The sequence below is a fragment of the Podarcis pityusensis genome (genome assembly GCF_964106645.2).
Source record: "Podarcis pityusensis genome assembly, chromosome: 17".
NCBI lineage: Eukaryota > Metazoa > Chordata > Lepidosauria > Squamata > Lacertidae > Podarcis > Podarcis pityusensis.
In genome coordinates, this window is record NC_138042.1 from 29954831 (window position 1) to 29975971 (window position 21141).

Here is a 21141-nt window from a genome sequence, read left to right on the forward strand (position 1 = left end):
TTGGACCCTGCCTAGGAAGCACAGGGCAAGTGTAAAACCTCTCAAATCTGTGCTTTCCAGGCACAGGGCTTTTCACACGTGTGGACAAGCCTGCACAATAACGTGATGTCCTGAGGGTGAAGTAACTTTGGCTGACTGTCATATCCTGGGGGTTCCATTTCATACGTCCTTGATGGAATTGATTAACGATTGAGGTGCAAAGGCCCAATCTGAGGCACATTGCCAAAATGTGTATCTTGCAAGCATTTGATGTGATTAATTTATTTTTTATGTCCCACAGTAATTGTGGTAGTGTTTTCAGTGCAGTGTAAGCAGCCAGAGTTTCATGAAACAAATGGATTTGTGCTTTCCGCTTGCTTAGCTCATGCCCAGGCCCATTTAATGTAATTGTTTAGAGCAGTAATAATGGGAAGTGAGACGGCCAGAGATGCTGGTTCTCATGAGGAATTTTCAGAAACACAGGAGGAAGGAGGGGGGGTGCCTTCCTTCTCTTGCCAAATGGCATCCTTTTTGAGTGCGTGCTGGCTTCACTTGTGATCCTTGAACTACACACATGAGAGATGCCCTTGCTGATACAAAATGCCACTCTTCATCCTCCTTCGAATACTAAATGCAAATGATGATGTTGATTCCTATCTGCTGTGTTGCAATTAAGATTCTTCTAAAGCTAAATATCCATTTGTCATTCCAGAAAGGAATCGCCTCCAACTCCACTCTTCAGGATCTCAAGGAAACCACAGAGACTTTCATGGAGAGCCTCGGGAAGCTCCTTAGGGAGGTAGGCTGTGCCTTTTGTCTCTCATCTAGGATCACTGATACAGCGATGTTCCCAGTTGAGGTATCCAAATTACTCTTAATCCTGAGCAGCTCAGTGAAGCCTGTGAGTGCATTCCTGCTGCCTTTGGGCAGAGGTTTCTGCTGTGCTGGACATCACCAATGCATCAAGCCATTGTTGTTGTTTAGTCATTTAGTCGTGTCCGACTCTTCGTGACCCCATGGACCAGAGCACGCCAAGCACTCCTGTCTTCTACTGCCTCCCGCAGTTTGGTCAAACTCATGTTCGTAGCTTCGAGAACAGTGTCCAACTATCTCGTCCTCTGTCATCCCCTTCTCCTTGTGCCCTCCATCTTTCCCAACATCAGGGTCTTTTCCAGGGAGTCTTCTCTTCTCATGAGGTGGCCAAAGTATTGGAGCCTCAGCTTCAGGATCTGTCCTTCAAGTGAGCACTCCGGGCTGATTTCCTATAGAATGGATAGGTTTGATCTTCTTGCAGTCCATGGGACTCTCAAGAGTCTCCTCCAGCACCATAATTCAAAAGCATCAATTCTTTGGCAATCAGCCTTCATTATGGTCCAGCTCTCACTTCCATACATCACTACTGGGAAAACCATGGCTTTAACTATACGGACCTTTGTTGGCAAGGTGATGTCTCTGCTCAAGCCATTAACTTGGCTCTTTAACTGAAGATTGCTTCCCATCTCCAATTTGTGCCACGCATGCTATGTCTGTCAGGGCCAGGTGCAGGCTGCCCTTCCTTGTGGTGGAGCTAGCCATCCAGGAGGAGCCATTAGAAGAAGAAGCAGTTCAGCTCTCCCTACCCTGTTGTGGCCACATGGAAGCAGGGGCGAAGGAAGGCATTGTGACACCTGGGGTGGGCGTCACTACATAGGGCGCACATGCGGTGCTGCTACGTACGATGCATGCGCTGTACGTAGCGATGCCGAATATGCGCTGTATAGCGGTTTGCTGCCAGTGCCGCTCCAGTGCTCTACGGATGGTGCCAGGATCCCCCCGTTGCCGCTACAGCTGCAGCAAACCACTAAGTACAGCGTATGTGTGGCGTCACTGTACATAGCGATGCTGCACATGCGCTGTATAGCAGTTTGTTGCTGCCATTGCTGCTCCAGCGCTGTGCAGATGGTGCCACGATCCTCTGCTCATGGCTGCAGCCGCGAACAGAGGATCCTCCACATGCGGCTGCGGCGGCGCGATGGTTGCTTGCACCTTTGCGAGACCCCACAGGGTGACTTCTTGTCACCCCCACAGACACGGAACCCGGGGCACACCGCCCGCCAGTCCCCGTTACGACACCACTGCATGGAAGCATTCTGATATGCATGCATTTTGGGCACAGAAACACTGGAAGTTCAGTTTAACTCACACACAGCAGTTTAAAGTGCTTTCGACGCATCCTAGGTATGCATGTTTGTCACCTTGTCCACATGGCATTGCTCTCATCTAAGTGGCATGCCACATGCGAGTGGCGCTGTGGTCTAAACCACTCACCCTCTTGGGCTTGCCAATCGGAAGGTTAGCAGTTCGAATCCTCGCAACAGAGTGTGCTCCTGTGGCTCTGTCCCAGCTCCTGCCAACCTAGTACACCAGTGCAAGTAGATAAATAGGTACCATTGCGGCAGGAAGGTAAATGACGTTTCCGTGCGCTCTGGTTTCCGTCACAGTGTTCCATTGTGCCAGAAGCAGTTTAGTCCTGCTGGCCACATGACCCAGAAAGCTGTCTGCGGAGGAACACTGGCTCCCTCGGCCTGAAAGCAAGATGAGCGCCGCAACCCCATAGTCACCTTTGACTGGACTTAACTGTCCAGGGGTCCTTTACCCTTTACCTACCCCCCAATTAATTTGGATCGTCCTGATCTGCAGATGTTATAAAAGGGGGGGAAGCGATGTAAAGTGGGCTGCTAGTGGGGCTGGTTCTGATACACACACACACATGTATGTTGTTGTTGTTTGTAACCAGCTGCTTTGTACAAGTCTGGTATATCGTAAAACTTGTAGCTCGAGAATGAAATTAAAAATTGTCTGAGCACATAGGTGAACAAGTATCTGCGCACATGCCCACAATGGGCCTCGAGTTTCCAGAACTCTGGGAGGATGGGAAAATACTAACTGGCGGGAGGAGATAACAGTACACAATGTGAATTCATCCTATCAAGCCTGTCCACTAGTGTGGGCAGGAAATACTGAGGTCAATGGAATGTGTTCATATGTGCACAGAAGTGCACATGGAAGAACCAGATCTGCGCAACCCAGATGCGCATTGGTACTCTGGTGTGTACCCAGCCAAAGAGACCGAGGATCTGAACTTCCTTGTCGAAATTGCTTTTGATAGTGGATGGTTTCTTTGGAAATTCGGGTTCATTGTTTTGGCTTGGGAGCTTGGTGCTCCCTTTCCAAGCCCTTTGAATAAATAAAGTTATTCTGTGTGTTCTTTCCTGAGCAAACGAGCTGCCTCTTTTCTTCCGCCTAACCTTTTATGCAAAGTGCTTTTTGTTGTTGCTGCTGCTGCTTTTTGCCATTCTCAAAACGTATTCTCCTCAAGTTTGAAAGTTGCCATTTTAAACAAGTAACGAGGGGCGGAGATTCAGCCTCACCTATTGTTCTGTCTCTCTTACTGTTCGCTGGTGAAGCTTTTACTCCCTGAACTATAATAACCTCTCTGCGGAGCTGCGGTGAGGTCACTCGAGGTTCTTAAGAACTGTACTCCTGCGGAGGAGCGGGGGCAAGATCCCATCCCCTTTTCCCTGTTGCTCCAGCCACTTTGTTTCCTAGGAGTAGGTTGCCCTCTGTTGAGTTCTAGAACCTGCTGTGTTCTTTTTTGGCCGGCTAATGGAAATTAGCAGAAAAATCTGGTTGGAATCAAGATAAAACTGCAGCCACTTTTAACTATCCTAAAAGTTTGCCTGTGAGTTTCTGGTTACAGCTGTTTCCTGTTACATCATTTGAGCATCGGTGATGTTTCATTCTTTCTCCTTTTCTCTCTTTTCTTTTGGTACGGAGTTAAAAAAAAAAATCAGAAATCAAAACCATGTGACATTCTCTTTGCTGATGTGGCTGGATTGCTGAGGAATGCGACTTTTCTTTGGCAGTCTTCCCAAACAGCAGTCAGTACCTTTTCTTGCTGTCCTATTCAACTTCAAAACAAAGACAGCTTGGAGGCTTTGCATGAAAACCGCTCTTAACTGCATGACCAAAATTTGCTTTTTAATGTCATGGCTCGCTAAATCCTCTCTGACAAATATGTATAGGACTAGAGACATTAAGTCCGGCATTTTTTCTCTCCCTAGGTTAGGGTTGTGTTAGTACGGCTGCCATCTGTCTGGGGAGGGGGGAGGGGCAGTGCAGGGCAACCAAGTTTCCAGACGCCACTGATATGCATTTACTAATCTATTTAAATGTATGCAAATGTTAACCACTGTACTTTGAATGGTTGCAGCTTAGCTATATAAAAAACAAAAAAACATGGACAGGTGGCAGCCATAACCAGACAAGTCCATATGAAATTAGGCTGGATGTAAAACTGGGCAGCTGGGAACAGGGGGCTTGTTCCGAACGTATCTCGTGAGGCTTTTATTGCATTAAAAGTGGTTCTGAAATTCCTTCTTCAGGAAACGCTGATGTTTAGAAACCATTGAGTTTTGTGCCATTGGTGCAGCTCTTAAATCTGGCTTGCACAGCAGCCTGTGAACTGGACTTCCTGTGTTCAGAAGTCTCTGGGTGACTGTAGCAGTCGGAATGGATAGCTGCAAACAATCAGAGAGAACTCCCTTTCAGCTTCCTAATACTGTATGCTACTGCAGATTGTTGTTCATATTCTCTCTCTTTCTCTCGCTCCCTCTCCCCCCCCCCAGTAAAATGCCTAGATAAAAAAGGAATGGGCATCTTCGCTTTTAGTAGTTGTGCAAAAATGGGAATTTCAGCATGTGTGACTTACTGTCATAAGAAAGTTATACCTAAGAACTAGTGTGTGAGTTTATTTCCCCCTCCTTTCTCCCTTCACCTGTTTTTGAACTATATCTTTATAAACCCACTGCCTTGAGTGTTGTCAAGCAATGCAAGAACTTTGCACACTTTTCTCTAGAATGTTCCTGTCACGTCTTGTACAATCACTCTTATGTCAGTTCTCTGGAAGGACCTTGGCTATTTCTCTTCCTTTTAAATTTAGGTGGCAGATCACGACAATTGGGATGTCAGAACTATCAGATGTTCTTCGACTTCATGTCACGCCCATGTGATTTTTGAGCAGTGGCGTATAAGCCTTAAAGGAAAGAGGAACGAAGCAGAGTTTAGGACACGGAAAGCCTAACTATGGTGTCATATAGCCAGTGCTATTTTTCTGGGAAAAGAGGTGCCGGAACTCACCATGAACACCTCCTTCTTAGAATGGCAGTGGCACCTGAGAGGTGCTGGAATTGAGTTCCAGCAATTTCAGCAATAGGAGCCTTCTTCCTCATCCTGCGCCATCTCATAGGAAGGTCCTGAGGATAAAATGGAGTTTCCTGGAGGAAGAGAGTAGGATACAAATAAAACAAAGGGAGTTGTGGGTTACATTTGGCTACTGCAATACTTAAAGATCCAATTTCATAGCATTTATTTCCCTGCCAATGGGTCAGAGTAGACCCATTAAAATTAATGGGCCTAACTTAGACAATGGGACTACGATGATTAAAAATTAGTTGAATACTACCCAGTGGCTCCAATGATTCTTTTCCTCCTGGACCTGTGACTTCATCATTGTACTCATGAAATGCTCTCCTAACATCACATGAGTTGCAAATTCCTTTCCAGATTTTTGGACATGCACCGCACAATGTAGAAGCACCTTTTTTATTGTTCAGTAGAAGTTAATCTTCTGCTGTATTGACTGTGATTCAAAAAATACCATTGCTTGTGGTTAAAAAAAAAAAAGGAGCTAGTTCAGGCTCACATATTCTGTTTGCTGGCGAAATCAGACTGGGATATCTCCAGTAGCCTTTAACTAAAGTTGGGTCCAAATTATGGATAGACATAACCCCAAGAAAATTAGTCCTTAGGAATTAGAGAGAAGGGCTTGCTCATTAGTTTGGCCTGTTGATATCCTGTCTCCTTACACTCCACCTGAAAGGAAGGTGACTCTTCTGGGGTGAGAGAATGAATGGATTTTGCTCCCCAAGAAGAATACATTCCACACCTTCCATGGAATGGCAAGGAATGCAATGGAACACAAGCAGTTTGCACAAATAGAAACTGGTGTATCCAAGGAACAGTTTCTGTTTCTTGGACACAATAGGAAATCTTAAGGTTTGTTCGGGATGCTTTTGAACCAATTGATCTTTGGTGTAATATTTGTTACCAGTTTTACAGGAAAATGGATCGAGCTTTGATCTGTAGGTGAACCCCTATTTTTTTCCCTCCCCTTTTGAACTAAAGCTCGGGAGCATGAAAAGCTGGAGCGACATGCGGCAGGAGGTGGTGTTCCTAACCAATGTGAACAGCACAAGTTCTTCTACCGAAATTTACCAGGCGGTATCCCGAATAGTTTGTGGACATCCTGAGGGAGGGGGATTGCAGATCAAGTCTCTCAACTGGTATGAAGACAACAACTACAAAGCTTTGTTTGGAGGCAACAACACTGACGAAGATGCTGCCGATTTCTATGACAACTACACAAGTAAGTGGAATCCGGTGCATGCTTATTAATTTTGGGCAGATCATTTGGATTGCAGTCCTTTTTTATTTTCAAAGATGCAGGAAGCTACAGTATGATGATGGGTGGATAGCACTTGTCTATACTGGGTGTGCTGTCTAGGATTAAGGTGAGAAAGATACTGTGCACCTAGCTCATCTCCCATAGGAGCCAGTGTGGTATAGTGGTTAAGAGCGGTAGTCTCGTAATCTGGGGAACCGGGTTCGCTTCCCCGCTCCTCCACATGCAGCTGCTGGGTGACCTTGGGCTAGTCACACTTCTTTGAAGTCTCTCAGCCTCACGCACCTCACAGAGTGTTTGTTGTGGGGGAGGAAGGGAAAGGAGAACGTTAGCCTCTTTGAGACTCCTTCGGGTAGTGATAAAGCGGGATATCAAATCCAAATTCTCTTCTTCTCTTCTTCTTCTTTTAAACTCTTTTAAAGCACCCTACTGCAATGACCTCATGAAGAAGCTGGAGTCCAGCCCACTTTCCAGAATCATATGGAGAGCTCTGAAACCTTTGCTTATGGGGAAGGTCTTGTACACCCCTGACACGCCAGCAACAAGGGCAGTCATGTCTGAGGTAAGATCCCAATCCCACATCGTTCAAAGGAAGGGGGGGGCTTGCTTTGTACAGCTGCTGTTGGGGCTCCTGCAGCAAATGCACAAGAGGGAACTGAAAATAGTGAGTAGGGCAGCCTTTCTCAACCTGTGGGTCCCCAGATGTTGTTGAACTACAACTTCCATCACCCCTAGCTAGCAAGGCCAGAGCTCAGGGATGATGGGAGTTGTAGTCTAACAACATCTGGGGACCCACAGGTTGAGAACCGCTGGAGTAGGGGGTCAAAGTGGACTCGCCTCTTGCCGCATAGTTTGCACTTGGTCGCATTTTCCCAGTCTGGAGGAGGCTGTATTCTGGAGCTTGGAGCACCAATGAGGTTTTCCTTCCAACAATGATTCAACTCTTACTGGCAGCTTATATAGGAACTAGAGGCTGTGTCCGCTTCCTGGTTCTTCTGAATGGACTCATGTGTGGCTCACCAGTTTGCTGATGTCCCTGAAGCCCCTGCCTTGCTCTCTGTCCTTGTGACTGTTGGGGTGGGTGGATCTGTGAGCTGGCCAGGAAGCCAAACAACCATTGCAGAGACCTCTGCTCCTGCAGCTGGACTGGAGAGAGAGAGAGAGGAAGAGAGAGAGAGAGAGAGAGAGAGAGAGAGAGAGAGAGAGAGAGAGAAACAGATAGAAAAGAAAGCTCTGCCATTGTATTTGCTAACATTTTGAAGACTTTAAATCCTTCCCCCAAAACACTCAAATACCCCTTCAAATTGACTGCAAGTGGAATGGCAGATTTAGAAGATGGCATTTTTGCTTAGCCTTAAAGAACTTCCAGTGACAATACTGGGTTAAATGAAGCAATAACTCGGCTCAGTATAAGGTAGGGTCATGTGTGCAGCCATACTTTTTACATGTATACATTATATTCTTGGGCATTTTTTCTCCCTTTTCGGGAAACGTGGTTTGCACAGCACTTCTTGTCCATAAGAAGACATTGCCGAAGGCCTTGCTGAATCCTGTGCCATTGTAACTCTGGCAGATTCTGTGCTGATATGCTGTACTGGAACGTTCTGCTCATTTATGCAATCCTGCTTTAACATTCGTAAGGTCCTCGCTCACATGCTACATTTGCTGACCCAGGCAGATGCTCAAGAACAGCTAGGTTTTATGTTCAAGCACTGCAGTGCTTGATGCTTTGATGTTGCAAAGCTGAAGGGGCAGAAGAGGGGAGGAAGACGTAATAAACTGCTTGACTGATGGGGGTGGGGGAGATGTTGCAACTGGGTTCTAATGTTCAGAATTGAATCAAGGGCCGTTGATACTGAAAGATAAAGCCAACACTGCTTCTTCTTGGGGCAGAAGTCAGGGAGAAGCGACTCTTTTTAGCCTGTTCTGCCGGTTGTCACCTTTTTATTTTTTAAAATAAATTTTCAAAACCTTAACATAAATAATAAATTTGTATTTTTTCCTACTTTAAACCCCATTTTCCATGGTGTTTTTATTTCTCCCCCTCTGCTACATGCTGCCTTCAAACTCTTATACCATAACATCAATATTATTCTTCCACAAAGCAAACATCGTTAGGTTCTCTTATTTTGGCTGTTAACTTTGCCAGTTTAGCATAGTCCCTCACCTTACTTTGCCATTCTTCTTTGGTGGGAACTACTTTTTCCATTTTTGTGCATAGAGAACCCTAGCCACTGTTGTTGCATACATAAACAACTTAATCATCTGGGGGGGGGCACGGATTTCTGTCCCTGGTTGTCACCTTTTCGATGTCACCTTTGACCCTTTCACTATCCCGGCAGGTAAACAAGACGTTCCAGGAGCTGAGTGTCTTCCGTGATCTCGGAGGGATGTGGGAGGAGATAAGACCAAAGATAAGAGTGTTCATGGAGGAAAGCCAGGAGATGGATCTAGTTCGGGTCAGTATGCCATAACTTCTCGCTCCTCAGATAACACTGGATATTTCTTGGGAGACCAGTTTACAAGAAGTGATTTAAATCTGTTTACTTTGGTATCGTGATTGGCGGTTTGGCCTCGAGCGAGTGCGTGCATGTCTATGTAGTACCTCATTTCTTCTGACAAGCTTGCTTGGGCAGGGCCTCCTTGTCTGTGCAATGTGACTCTAACCTGAGATTCGGCAGGAAGGTGATTCCTTCTAGGCAATAGCTCTCCCCTCTGTGATTTCCCCAAGTGCCAGGTTGGCTGATTTGTTGTGCACAACTCAGGCAGATTCTGGCCAGCATATAAATCAGGCCTGCATCCTCCCTTCCACAGGCTGCTGTGTGTGTTCGCCTGCCAAGGACATGGCCCATAATGAATGTGAAACGAGGGGCTATTCAAGTACAGGCAGGCATCACATTCTGTTATGTTGAGTTCTGCCATAATCACATTACATGGGGCTCTGAACTAGAGACGAATGTGATTAAATATTACCTCACCCGTTTTAACAGAGGAAACAAACGCAGGTCATACTGGCGCTATCCAGATGTGTGAAAAAACAAGCATTGTATTTAAATAACTATTTGGAATAACAACAATAATTCATTTCAACCTTTATTGTATTGTAGTATTGCCTTTAAAAAATTCCAATACAAGGTCAGTGTGCTATTTGCTATTGGAGAGCCAGTGTGATGTAGTTTGCATTGCTGGGGGGTTGAAATTCCTTCTCAAGCCATGAAGCTTACTAGGAAGAGAGAGAAGAAAACTGTCCTGCCAGTGACCTAAAGCTCAGGATGTCCCATTAATCAAAGATACTCACCCTGGAAGCCTAATAACCTGTTCAGATCCAGATCGACCACATAACTCTTTTGTTAAATCCACTGCTTTCTTATGGAGCCTGACTCACCCACAACTTCTATGAGAAAACAGAGAAACTGTAGGGACTGTCACGTGTGAGGAGAACACCTCATTGCTGCCTGTGTACCTGCTGCCAGAAAACAAGAAGTGTCTGGCCAGCTCCCTCAGCAGATACATTTTGCAGCAGCACATATGGTCAGTTGTGACAGTGGGAGAGATGTTCAGGTGGTAGCATTCTCTAAAGACAGACTTTTTGTTTAGAGTTCACAAGAACACAAAGTGTGCTCTGTGATGTCCCAGAGAAGATGCAAGCCAGGTTCTCTGGTGGATGACCTTTCCGCCCAGCCAGATGGTGGTCTTTTTTTTTTTTTTAATGGCTCCCTCCCTTTCCCATTTCTGCACAGATTAATCAGAAGGAAAACAAGTGGGTGTTGCAACATGATGTTGTGACTTGTTTCAATGTTTCAACAGGGCGTGTGCCTGTGGACTGTATCAAGAGTGTTAGGGACCCAAATCTTCAGTGCTGTACAGCAGGGGACGGCTCAAAACAACTTTTCTGTCTGGATTTTCACTTTCTGAAATATGGCAACCCTAATCCTGCCAGAGTTCTATGGAAGCATTAGGACAGTGTTCATGTGCAGTTGTTGATTTTGCTGCGTTTTACTCACTTTCCATTTGCAAATTTCAAATATTTTTCTGCATACCTTCCATTTCACCCACATTTTCAGAAATTCCCTCTCCTTGTGTGTGTCCCATTGTCCTGGCCTGCTGTTTGGAACGGGTCTTCCCCTTCGCTGTTAAGAGGGAAGCATAATGTGTAACACAGAGCCAAAACCATCCTTATTAAGTTCTTCTCCCTGGTCAAACTATAAACATACTAATATGACATATATGACCCCAAATTTTGGTGCCACTCCCATGGCTGTCCTTCATGGAGCTAAGCATAAGCTGGGAAATAGACATGTTGCTGATTTATGATGATACCTTCCCAAATTGGCCAACGGGGGCACCTCCCACTGCATAATGGCTGGCCCTGCAAACGTGGCCAGAGTTTGGTTACCATGGCACCTCAACTTGTTAACTGAACTCTTTGACACAGTATAAATACGGAACATGCATTTAAAAGGGGGAGGGGGGAATCTGATATGCCCAGTTCCTGATTTGTTCCTAACTCGTTTGAAGAGCCCTGTAGCTCGCTGTGTGCGAGAGCTTCCTTCTGGCTTCATGGCATCGAAGGAACCCTATGTTACGACGTTAATATTCCATTTATGCATCGTTGCCTCTTTGCCTGTGCTCTCTAGACAGTGCTGGTAGTGCTTTTAACAATCGCCAAGCAGCTGAAACAAATTTCTTCCCTTGCCCCTCTCCAGTTTTCAACATGGCCTTGTTTGTTTGCTTTCAGCAACGGCTGTCGCTTCCCTACTGAGATGTTGTACAAGGCTGCCGCCTAGTGAGCCAAAAATAGACATTGTGGAAAGGGAAGGCTCAGATCTGACAATGAGCAGAACAAGACCATCATAGAATCTTAGAATTGTAGAGTAGGAAGGGACCCTAAGAATCATCTAGTTCAACCCCTTGCAATACAGGAATATGCAGCTGTCCCATATGATAGCTAACTGAGCTATCATGTGAATGTTCAGCTTACCCAGTTCAGTTTATGCCCTGTGTAGCAGTAGTGTCACTAGAGTCCTACTCAGGACCACTGTCACAAGGAAGCCTGAGGGGGCCTGGCCTCTCAGGGGTCTTTCAGGCCCCTCCTTCAGTGATCATAGTGAGCAACGGGACAGAAATACTGCCTGCAAATTTACGCAGGCAGTATTCCACCCAATTGCTCATAACCAGGCAACTGAGAGTTAGGCGACAAGCAGTCTGGGCATGTCCAGCATAGTGGAATACACCATTAAATAATGAGCGGCCTTTCCCACCTAATCTGAATTCTAGTGTAGGTGCTGGAAAGAGGTTTTGTCCAGTAGCAGTAAGCCTGAGATTGAGCTGCAAGTAGGAAGACTGACAGTGACTGTGTTCTCTCGCAATGACAATCCAGACTTCTTGGCTTGTCATGGTTTACTTTGGATGAGCAGCACACTTTAGTCGGTTGCCTGATCACTTACTCCTCCCCTGGTACAAGTGTGACAAACAAATCAAGTAGTTTAGGCTTCCCATTCCATCTAAACCCAGGACTATGGTGTGTGGCTTCCTTAGTAAGTTAGCCCCAAACTAATGGCTTCAGGCTGGCCATTGATCACGGTTTGTTAGGGAACAAGAGGCCACCATCCATGGTTTGGGTGTAATGGGAAGCCAAAGCTTCTTGGTTTGTTCATCCTGCTGTTTGTTCTGTGCAAACACAGGCAATAGATCTGTGAAATGCTGTTTATGCTCTTTGCTCTTACCTCATGGTGAATTTCACTTAAGTTTCTTCGCTATGTTGCTAACACCAGACGTTACTGAAGAACAAGTTCCTTTGGAAACACCACTTAATGGGTTCAAGCTGGACCGTAGAAGATCTATCCCTGTTCTTGGCAAAGAACCCGGAGGATGTTCATCCGGTGAATGGCTCAACCCGCACCTGGAGGGAGGCTTTCAATGAAACTGACCATGCTGTTCTGACTATTTCCCGCTTCATGGAAGTGAGTCTCATATTTACTAGTGTTTTGATCTTGTTCATTATTATTGGGGCTATTCCTTTTCTCTCTCCAAGTAGATTCAGAAAGAATAATTTCTGCAATAGACTGCAGAACAGAAACTGGTCCTAAGAGATACACAAGGCCATTTTTCAGGATTTGGGCGGTGGGGGAATAGCACTCTGAGAAAAGATGTCATCAGTGGGCCTCCTTAGCTGGCCAAATGGACTAGAGCTTAGGTGTCCCTAAGAGTACCCAGTCCGCTGAGCCCACATCTTTTGGGGGGAAAGCATTTCGACTTAATGATGTAAGTCAAAGTCAACTCCACCATTCTTGATCTTAGTCTTGACACTATGACCACTACACCACACTGGCACTGTAGCATTTAATCGGACAGAAATGGTGCATGCTTCTTATTTCAGTGTTTGCGCAAATATTTGCTTCTCAAAGAAACTTCAGCCCAGGTTCTGATTCATTTTGTCCGTCATGGTTGCAGTGTGTCAATCTGGACAAACTGGAAGCCATGCCTAGTGAAGTGCGGCTTATCGACAAGTCCCTGGAGCTGCTGGATCAGAGGAGGTTTTGGGCAGGCATCGTTTTCCCCGAAATCACTCCTAGCAGTGTGAAGTTGCCGCAACATGTCAAGTACAAGATAAGGATGGACATTGATAGCGTGGAGAGAACAAACAAAATTAAGGACGGGTGAGCAGTCCTCAAAGAGGCCTTGGTAGGTTCGCGATTAACAGGAATAGGCGTGAGAATTCTGACCCAACTATTGTTTTGCTTTGGTGCTATAGGTACTGGGATCCAGGTCCTCGGGCTGATCCTTTTGAGGACATGCGCTATGTCTGGGGAGGCTTTGCTTACTTGCAGGATGTGATAGAGCAGGCGATCATCCGTACTGTGACTGGCTCCGAGAAGAAAACGGGAGTCTACCTTCAGCAGATGCCCTACCCCTGTTATGTGGATGATGTGTAAGTGACAGTCTCTGAGTGAGTGGTCCCCTGGCGTGGCTGACTCTGCTTAAGTCACAGAGTGGACCTGAGTTTTAGGGTGGCAGATTTTGGAGAAACGTGAGCTGGTTCTTCACCCGACTGCAGAGGCAGTGACAGGAAAGAACCTCCATGATGGGGTTTGGGAGTCGTCTTCAAGTGGTGACATTTTCTCAAAGATGCCACTTCCTGGGGGAAGGCAAGCTTCTCTATAAAGCCTCCATGGGTCATCTTTGAGGAAGCTTTCAAGATGGTGGCAGGTTAGCCTCCTAGAGCAGCTCATACTTCTTGGGTCCAAGATAGCGCTGGAGGGGGAGGAGAGGGCAATCTAGATACTGTTTCCAGCAGATGGCTCTGAAACCAAGCAGAAATGGTCTCCCCCTTGTTTTCCCCAGCATTCAGAACATCGACTTTCTGTTTAGCTATTATGGTAGCCACTCATAGACAAATTCTCATTCTTTAGAAAAGCTTTGTAAGCAGGCAGGCAGGCAGCCGCCATCGAATCTTGAAAGGTGAATTACACACTGCATGACAAAGTATTTCTTTTGGTCTGCCTTAAACTTGTTACCAATAAATGATAACCCCAAGTCTTGGCCTTCCTCTGGTTTCCCCTCTGCAGATTCTTGCGTGTCATGAGCGGCTCCATGCCCCTCTTCATGACTCTGGCTTGGATCTACTCTGTGGCCGTGATCGTCAAGGGCATTGTGTACGAAAAGGAGGCCCGCCTGAAAGAGACCATGAGGATTATGGGCCTAAACAACGGCACCCTCTGGCTCAGCTGGTTCATTAGCAGCCTCATCCCCCTTCTCATGAGCGCTGGGCTCCTGACACTCATCCTCAAGGTTAGCCTGGCTCCACGTTCTCACTCCTTTGGTTAATAGGATGTTTAATCCACAACTGTTGATCTACTATAGTGGCTTACCATGCAATATTAGGATCCCCCACTGTTCAATTCTCACCTTAGCTACGGATCTCTTCTTATGTTCTTGAGTAAGTCCCACTGGGTTCCATGGGACTTACTCCCAGGTAAGGGGATAGAAGAATGCATCCTGTGGTATAAATTGCTTGCCTGCGCTCCCTTAAGGATGAACAAGAACGTAAAAATAATAGCAGAGCATAGTAGTCAATGAATACTGGTTCTGAAACATTGGCTTCCAGTACATTTCCAAGCACAATGTTGGTGCTGATCTTTAAAGCCCTAAACGGCCTCGGCCTTGTATACCTGAGAGAGCATCTCCACACACAAACACACACACCCATTGTTCAGCCAGACACTGAGGTCCAGCTCCGAGGGCCTTCTGGTGATTCCCTCATTGAGAGAAGTGAGGTGACGGGGGCCTTCTCAGCAGTGGAGCCCACCCTGTGGAATGCCCTCCCATCAAATGTCAAGGAGATAAGTAACTATACAACACATCTGTCTTTAGAAGACATCTGAAGGCAGCCCTGTATCAGGAAGTTTTTGTATATGTTGGAAGCTGCCCAGAGTGGCTAATAATAATAATAATAATAATAATAATAATAATAATAATGTCTTCAGAAAGAACACATGAGCTCAGAGGTGACCATTCTTTTTTTGTAAGATGGGATGGCTAAGCTCCTTTTCACATATTCCACAGTAGCAAATGTGGGTTTGATAACTAAACACATTGGCCAAGGATCTATATCCTACCCTGCCAGGCCCCATAGGACTGTCTCTGTATGTCTGGCACATCAACTTGCTTACTGCAAACACATGTTTGCCCCCCACTTGTTAATGTAAACCACCGCAGGTGTGTACAAATAATAACAATAATGCTAGTAATGGTAATAGGTTGTAATAATAATAATAAAGCAATGATGAAATGTGAATTGTCAAATGTTTCATGGCTGTGCAACTGGTCCTCTCTTTCTCCAGAAAGGAAACCTGCTGCCCTACAGTGACCCCAGCGTGGTGTTTGTCTTCCTGTCTATCTTTGGCATAGTGACCATAACACAGTGCTTCCTCATCAGCACCTTTTTCTCAAGGGCCAACTTGGCGGCAGCTTGTGCGGGGATCATCTACTTTACTCTCTACTTGCCTTGCACGTTGAATTTTGCCTGGCATGATTACATGACCTTCTCTCTCAAAACGTTTGCGGTGAGTCAGTGCAAGGGTGGCGGGGTGGCGAGGGGAGGGTAACACCGCCAGCAAGGAGAGATCTTTTTTTAATCTGGTCTGGGCAGACCTTCTTGGACTAATTTTTTTGGGGGGGGGCGGGGTTGGTCCTGCACATCCCCTTCCCCCATTCCCTAATTCTTTCAACTTTTAATCAAACTTTAATTGGTTTCACTACACCAGTGTAGTTGTTAGAGTATTGAATTAGGACCTGGGAGATCAGAGTTCAAATGACCACATGGCCACGAAACTCACTGGGCAGTGTTGAGCCAGTTACCAACTCTCAGCCTAATCTACCTCCCAGGGTTATTATGAAAATAATATGTATATTACCTACACCCTTTAGCACTTTGGGGGAAAGTTGGGATCAAGTCAGTTCATTGTGTTTTAGCAGGCAGCCATTATACAAATGATAACTATAATAATAATAGTAATAAAAATAATAATAATAGAGATTTACATTTCTGCTCCTTAACCTTTAAAGGACAATTCATTTCCCATACCCCCTTTAAGTTTAATAGCACAGATTTGTAGAGCCTTAGCAAGAAATTTAGATATTCTGAAGTATATACAGTGGTACCTCTGGTTGCAAACGGGACCTGTTCCAGAGGCCCATTCACAACCTGAACAGAACGCAACCCACGTCTGTGCGTGCACGGGTTGCAATTCACCGCGCATGTGCAAGCAGTGAAACCCAGAAGTAACCCGTTCTGTTACTTCCGGGTCGCTGTGGGATGCAACCTGAAAATGTGTAACCTGAAGCAAATGTAACATGAGGTATGACTGTATACGTCTCTACATAGGACAGCAAAAAACAAGTCTTTGCTAGGGGTGAGCTTCCCTTCTGTGATCTTAACAATGGGTAAATGTGGTTGTTTCTAAGATCATTATAAAAAGGGCATTCAAGGAGCACATGAGTTGTATCTTCTGTTGACACAGAGTTGCAACCACAAACACTGTCCTTCTCAGGAATTCGTGGGATGTGTGTGTATGTTTCCCATAGTGGTACTGGAAACTCTTCCCCCCAACTTATTCCAAATCTGCTCCAGGAATATTTGGTTTCGAGATTACATGAGCAGGGCCAATGGTATAGTTCCTCACCACCTGATTGCCAGCCTCCATACTAAACAGAAGATAACCAGATGGTAAGGAACTGCATCCTTTGTCCCACCCATGTGGAACTAGCTCAGGTACCCATTTGGTCACAGCTGAATCGGCTTTTGCTTTTGTTCCCTGTTGCCATTATGGCAGGGTTAATCTTTCCTTGCACTGAAAACATGAGTGAGTGAGTGAGTGAATGCACCCAGGATGTTAACTGGTGTTTTTCCTCTGCAGAGCCTGCTTTCTCCGGTCGCCTTTGGGTTTGGCAGTGAGTACCTTTCCCTGTTTGAAGAGCAGGGTGTTGGATTGCAATGGGACAATGTCTTCATGAGCCCTTTGGAAGGAGACAGCTACAACCTGACAACTTCTGTGTGTATGATGCTGTTCGATAGTCTGCTGTATGGTGTTCTGACTTGGTACATCGAGGCTGTCTTTCCAGGTGAGCAGTAGCACATCAAATCTCTCTCTGTCTTAGCCCATTACTTCCCATTACCCCACTTCCCTCCCTTTGGAAGTCAGGGATGCTGCTGTTTCCATATTATTATCCAGCCATGGGAGATCCCAGAAACAGCAGTCTCACAGGAGGAGGAGCGGTGACAGATTGTTGTAGATCCACCAAAGATAGCAGGTGCAAGAGCCTTGATGAGGCTGACTGTGCTCTGAAGGAATTGTTTGATTTGTTTATGCGTGTTACAACGGTGGCAAGAATAATCTTCGTGCAAAAAATTGAAAGAAGAAGTCCCACTGAAAGAAGATTGGCTTATGAAGATGGTGGAATATGCTGAGATGGCTAGACCAACTGTTAGAATTAAAGGAGGGAACTTTTTTTGAAGAATGGAAATAATCTGTGGAATGTTTGGAAGAAAAAATACCATGGTTATGTTAAAACGTATTCAGGATAGCAACAGATGAGAATTGGTAGTTTAATAAGTCAGAATTGATGTACAGTGGTACCTTGGGTTACATACGCTTCAGGCTACAGACGTTTCAGGTTACAGACTCCGCTAACCCAGAAATAGTACCTCGGGTTAAGAACTTTGCTTCAGGATGAGAACAGAAATCATGCGGTGGCAGCACGGCATCACTGGGAGGCCCCATTAGCTTAAGTGGTACCTCAGGTTAAGAACAGTTTCAGGTTAAGAACGGACCTCCAGAACAAATTAAGTACCTAACCAGAGGTACCACTGTAATGGGTAAAATGTAAGTACAGTGGTACCTCAGGTTAAATACTTAATTCATTCCAGAGGTCCGTTTTTAACCTGAAACTGTTCTTAACCTGAAGCACCACTTTAGCTAATGGGGCCTCCTGCTACTGCCACGCCACCAGAGCCCGATTTCTGTTCTTATCCTGAAGCAAAGTTCTTAACCTGAAGCACTATTTCTGGGTTAGCGGAGTGTGTAACCTGAAGTGTATGTAACCTGAAGCATATGTATCCCGAGGTACCACTGTAACATAGCAGCTTTAGAACACTGCGGAAGGGTGGATGGGAAGTCAGCGGATATGAGAGATTTGTTGTTTAAAAGAACTTGTAAAATCTGAAAATGTAATAAAAAGGTTATGCATTAGACAGGGCTGACTCTGCTGTTGAGCAAAGTGAGCTGGTCACCTAAGGCAGCAGAGGCTATAGGGAAGAGGAGAGGAGAGAGCTGGATGTGGCTTGCCCTGTATCCTTGTCCTGCAGTGGAGGATGCTGTTCAGGTGCCAGCATTTTAGTAGCTTTCAGGTACTAACCCAGCCCACTTTTGTGCATGGAACATGACAGTGGTGTTGTCTTGTCCTTCACCTGAGGCAGTGAAATGCCTTTGGTCCTCTTACATCACTGTTATGAGGCTGCTGCCTCCAAAGATCAAGGGCAGAGTGTTCCTTGCAGCCGTTAGCAATCCTTCCTTTCCCCAGGTCTGTGGTTAGTCCAAGCACATTCACTCCCTTGGCTGGATTGTTTCTGGCGGGTTGAAGCTACTCCATACAAACTACCTTTAGCCACCTCAAGGTGTGGGAAGGGTGTTTGGTAAAATGACTAGATAATACGGACAGATCGGGCTCCAATCTTTGCAAAATTCAGTACTTGGAGATGCATCTTATCTTCTGCACATCTGAATGATTTCCCCCCAAGTCTCATCCAGGTCATTTTGTCCCTTTTCGTTTAGGTCAATACGGCATCCCCAGACCCTGGTACTTTCCCTTTACGAAGTCCTACTGGTGTGGTGAGCAATCTGGAGAGCAACAGACCCCTTCTCTTCACAAAAATTCATCTGAAAGTAAGCAACTGGTGTTCTCCTACATTTTATTCAGTGGCAAACCAGGCTTCTCTGGTGGAATACTTTCCAATGGATAAGGCTCCCTGCTGTTCTCAGTTTGATTTCTTAAGACCTGCAGCCCCTTGGATTCGGGAAACCCAATTTTTTTGGGGTCACACCCCAATTCTCCCTCTGCCCCCTGCTGTCCAGTCCGATGCTGAAGTAGCTTGCAGGTATTATAAACATGCCGTGCCTCACTAATTAGATTTACTTTCCTGTTGCAACAGTCTGCATGGAAGAAGAGCCAAGTCATCTTCACCTTGGGGTGTCGATTCAAAGCCTGGTGAAGGTTTACCGTGATGGCAAGAAACTGGCTGTTGACGGCCTTACTCTGAATTTCTATGAAGGGCAGATTACCTCCTTCCTGGGACACAACGGCGCTGGGAAAACCACCACAATGTAAGAGGGCAAAATTGGTATGGTGGGAAAACACCTTCCAAAGTCATGCTTTGCTTTGCTTGTTTGCACTCAACTTCCCTTTTGTTATATTTAGGTCCATCCTGACTGGGTTATTCCCCCCAACTTCGGGCACAGCCTTCATCCTTGGCAAAGACATCCGTTCTGAGCTCAGCACCATCCGGAAGAATCTGGGTGTCTGTCCCCAGCACAATGTCCTGTTTGATGAGTGAGTCACGCTATGAAACGCCATTCCCTTGCACCTTTTCATTTGTTTCTTAACTAGCAAAATTCCCACGATTGTGATGGGGGGGGGGGTGTTTAGAGAGAGAGAATCAGCAAAGACAATATCAGTTATCCAACCTGGTATAAGGCAGTTTCCTATCATGCCTAATTTGGGATGCCGCCTCTGAATACAATCGTACCTCGGAAGTCGAACGGAATCTGTTCTGGAAGTCCGTTCGACTTCCAAAACGTTCAGAAACCAAAGTGCGGCTTCTGATTGGCTGAAGGAAGCTCCTGCAGCCAATTGGAAGCTGCAGGAGCCCTGTCGTGCGTTTGGGTTCCAAAGAATGTTCGCAAACCGGAACACTCACTTCCAGGTTTGCAGCGTTTGGGAACCAAAACGTCCCAAGTACCAAGACATTCGGGATCCAAGGTACAATTGTATGTATTTTCATTATTATGTTAGCACTTTAAAACTGGATGACAAGGAACAGACAATATGTGTGTTTTTTCTTACCAAAATGTGGCCGTTCTCCCCCCACGCCTAGGTTGACAGTGGAGGAACACATCTGGTTTTATGCGCGCCTGAAGGGACTGTCGGAAAAGCTGGTGAAAAAGGAGATGAAGCAGATGGCCATAGATGTTGGTTTGCCTCATAAACTCAAATCAAAAACAAGCAAACTCTCTGGTAAATTTCATTTATTCAGCCAAATGCAACTATTGTTTGCCTTGCTGTGTATACCCATGCATGAAAAGCATAACAAGAGATCTTCTGGATCAGGCCTGAGACCCATCTAATCTGTCTGTTGGCTTCCACTAACTGGCAGCCAAATGCCTGTGGATGTTTTGGGACTGTAACTCCCAACGTCCCTGTGTCTTGTCACATGCAAGGTGGCTCTTTTAAAATGAGATTCAGAAGCAATACAAAACACAAGTGAGTGAGAAGATTAAATACCGTATTTTTTGCTCTATAAGACTCACTTTTTCCCTCCTACAAAGTAAGGGGAAATGTGTGTGCGTCTTATGGAGCGAATGCAGGCTGCGCAGCTATCCCAGGAGCCAGAACAGCAAGAGGGATTGCTGCTTTCACTGCGCAATGATCCCTCTTGCTGTTCTGGCTTCTGAGATTCAGAATTTTGTTTTGTTTTGTTTTCCTCCTCCAAAAACTAGGTGCATCTTGTGGTCTGGTACGTCTTATAGAGCGAAAAATACAGTATTTTATTCTAAACAGTAAGCAGTATATGCATACCAAACATGCACTTCAATCGGCCACTTGGAAGCCTCAAGAAGTGACCAAGTGGCTCCCCCAGGTAGCCTTGGGTTGCAAGGCCCCTGCGGCCAATCAGACCATGCATGGGCTTCTCCAAAACCCTGCCCCAAACCATCCAATTTATTGATAGCTACATAGCTAGCCCTTGTGGCTTGCCTCACTGGCTACGTGCAGTCCTACATTACTAGCTGTGTGCAGATTATTCATTAGCCACCCTCTCCCAATGTCTTGAGAGGGACGCGGGTGGCACTGTGGGTTAAACCACAGAGCCTAGGACTTGCCGATCA

The 21141-nt window shown here is 45.8% G+C and overlaps 1 protein-coding gene across 1 annotated transcript in view; it reads left to right on the plus strand.

Annotated features, from left to right (window-relative positions):
• Nucleotides 1–21141, plus strand: part of ABCA1 (ATP binding cassette subfamily A member 1) — a 107029-nt gene that overhangs the window by 52283 nt on the left and 33605 nt on the right. Inside the window, exons 8-21 of the mRNA XM_080986646.1 lie at nt 692–778; nt 6205–6445; nt 6904–7043; nt 8824–8940; nt 12256–12444; nt 12935–13140; nt 13236–13412; nt 14050–14272; nt 15325–15546; nt 16900–17104; nt 18814–18924; nt 19191–19362; nt 19457–19588; nt 20133–20272. Of these exons, the coding sequence (XP_080842772.1) occupies nt 692–778; nt 6205–6445; nt 6904–7043; nt 8824–8940; nt 12256–12444; nt 12935–13140; nt 13236–13412; nt 14050–14272; nt 15325–15546; nt 16900–17104; nt 18814–18924; nt 19191–19362; nt 19457–19588; nt 20133–20272 (2362 nt within the window). The remainder of the gene's footprint in view (nt 1–691; nt 779–6204; nt 6446–6903; nt 7044–8823; nt 8941–12255; nt 12445–12934; nt 13141–13235; nt 13413–14049; nt 14273–15324; nt 15547–16899; nt 17105–18813; nt 18925–19190; nt 19363–19456; nt 19589–20132; nt 20273–21141) is intronic.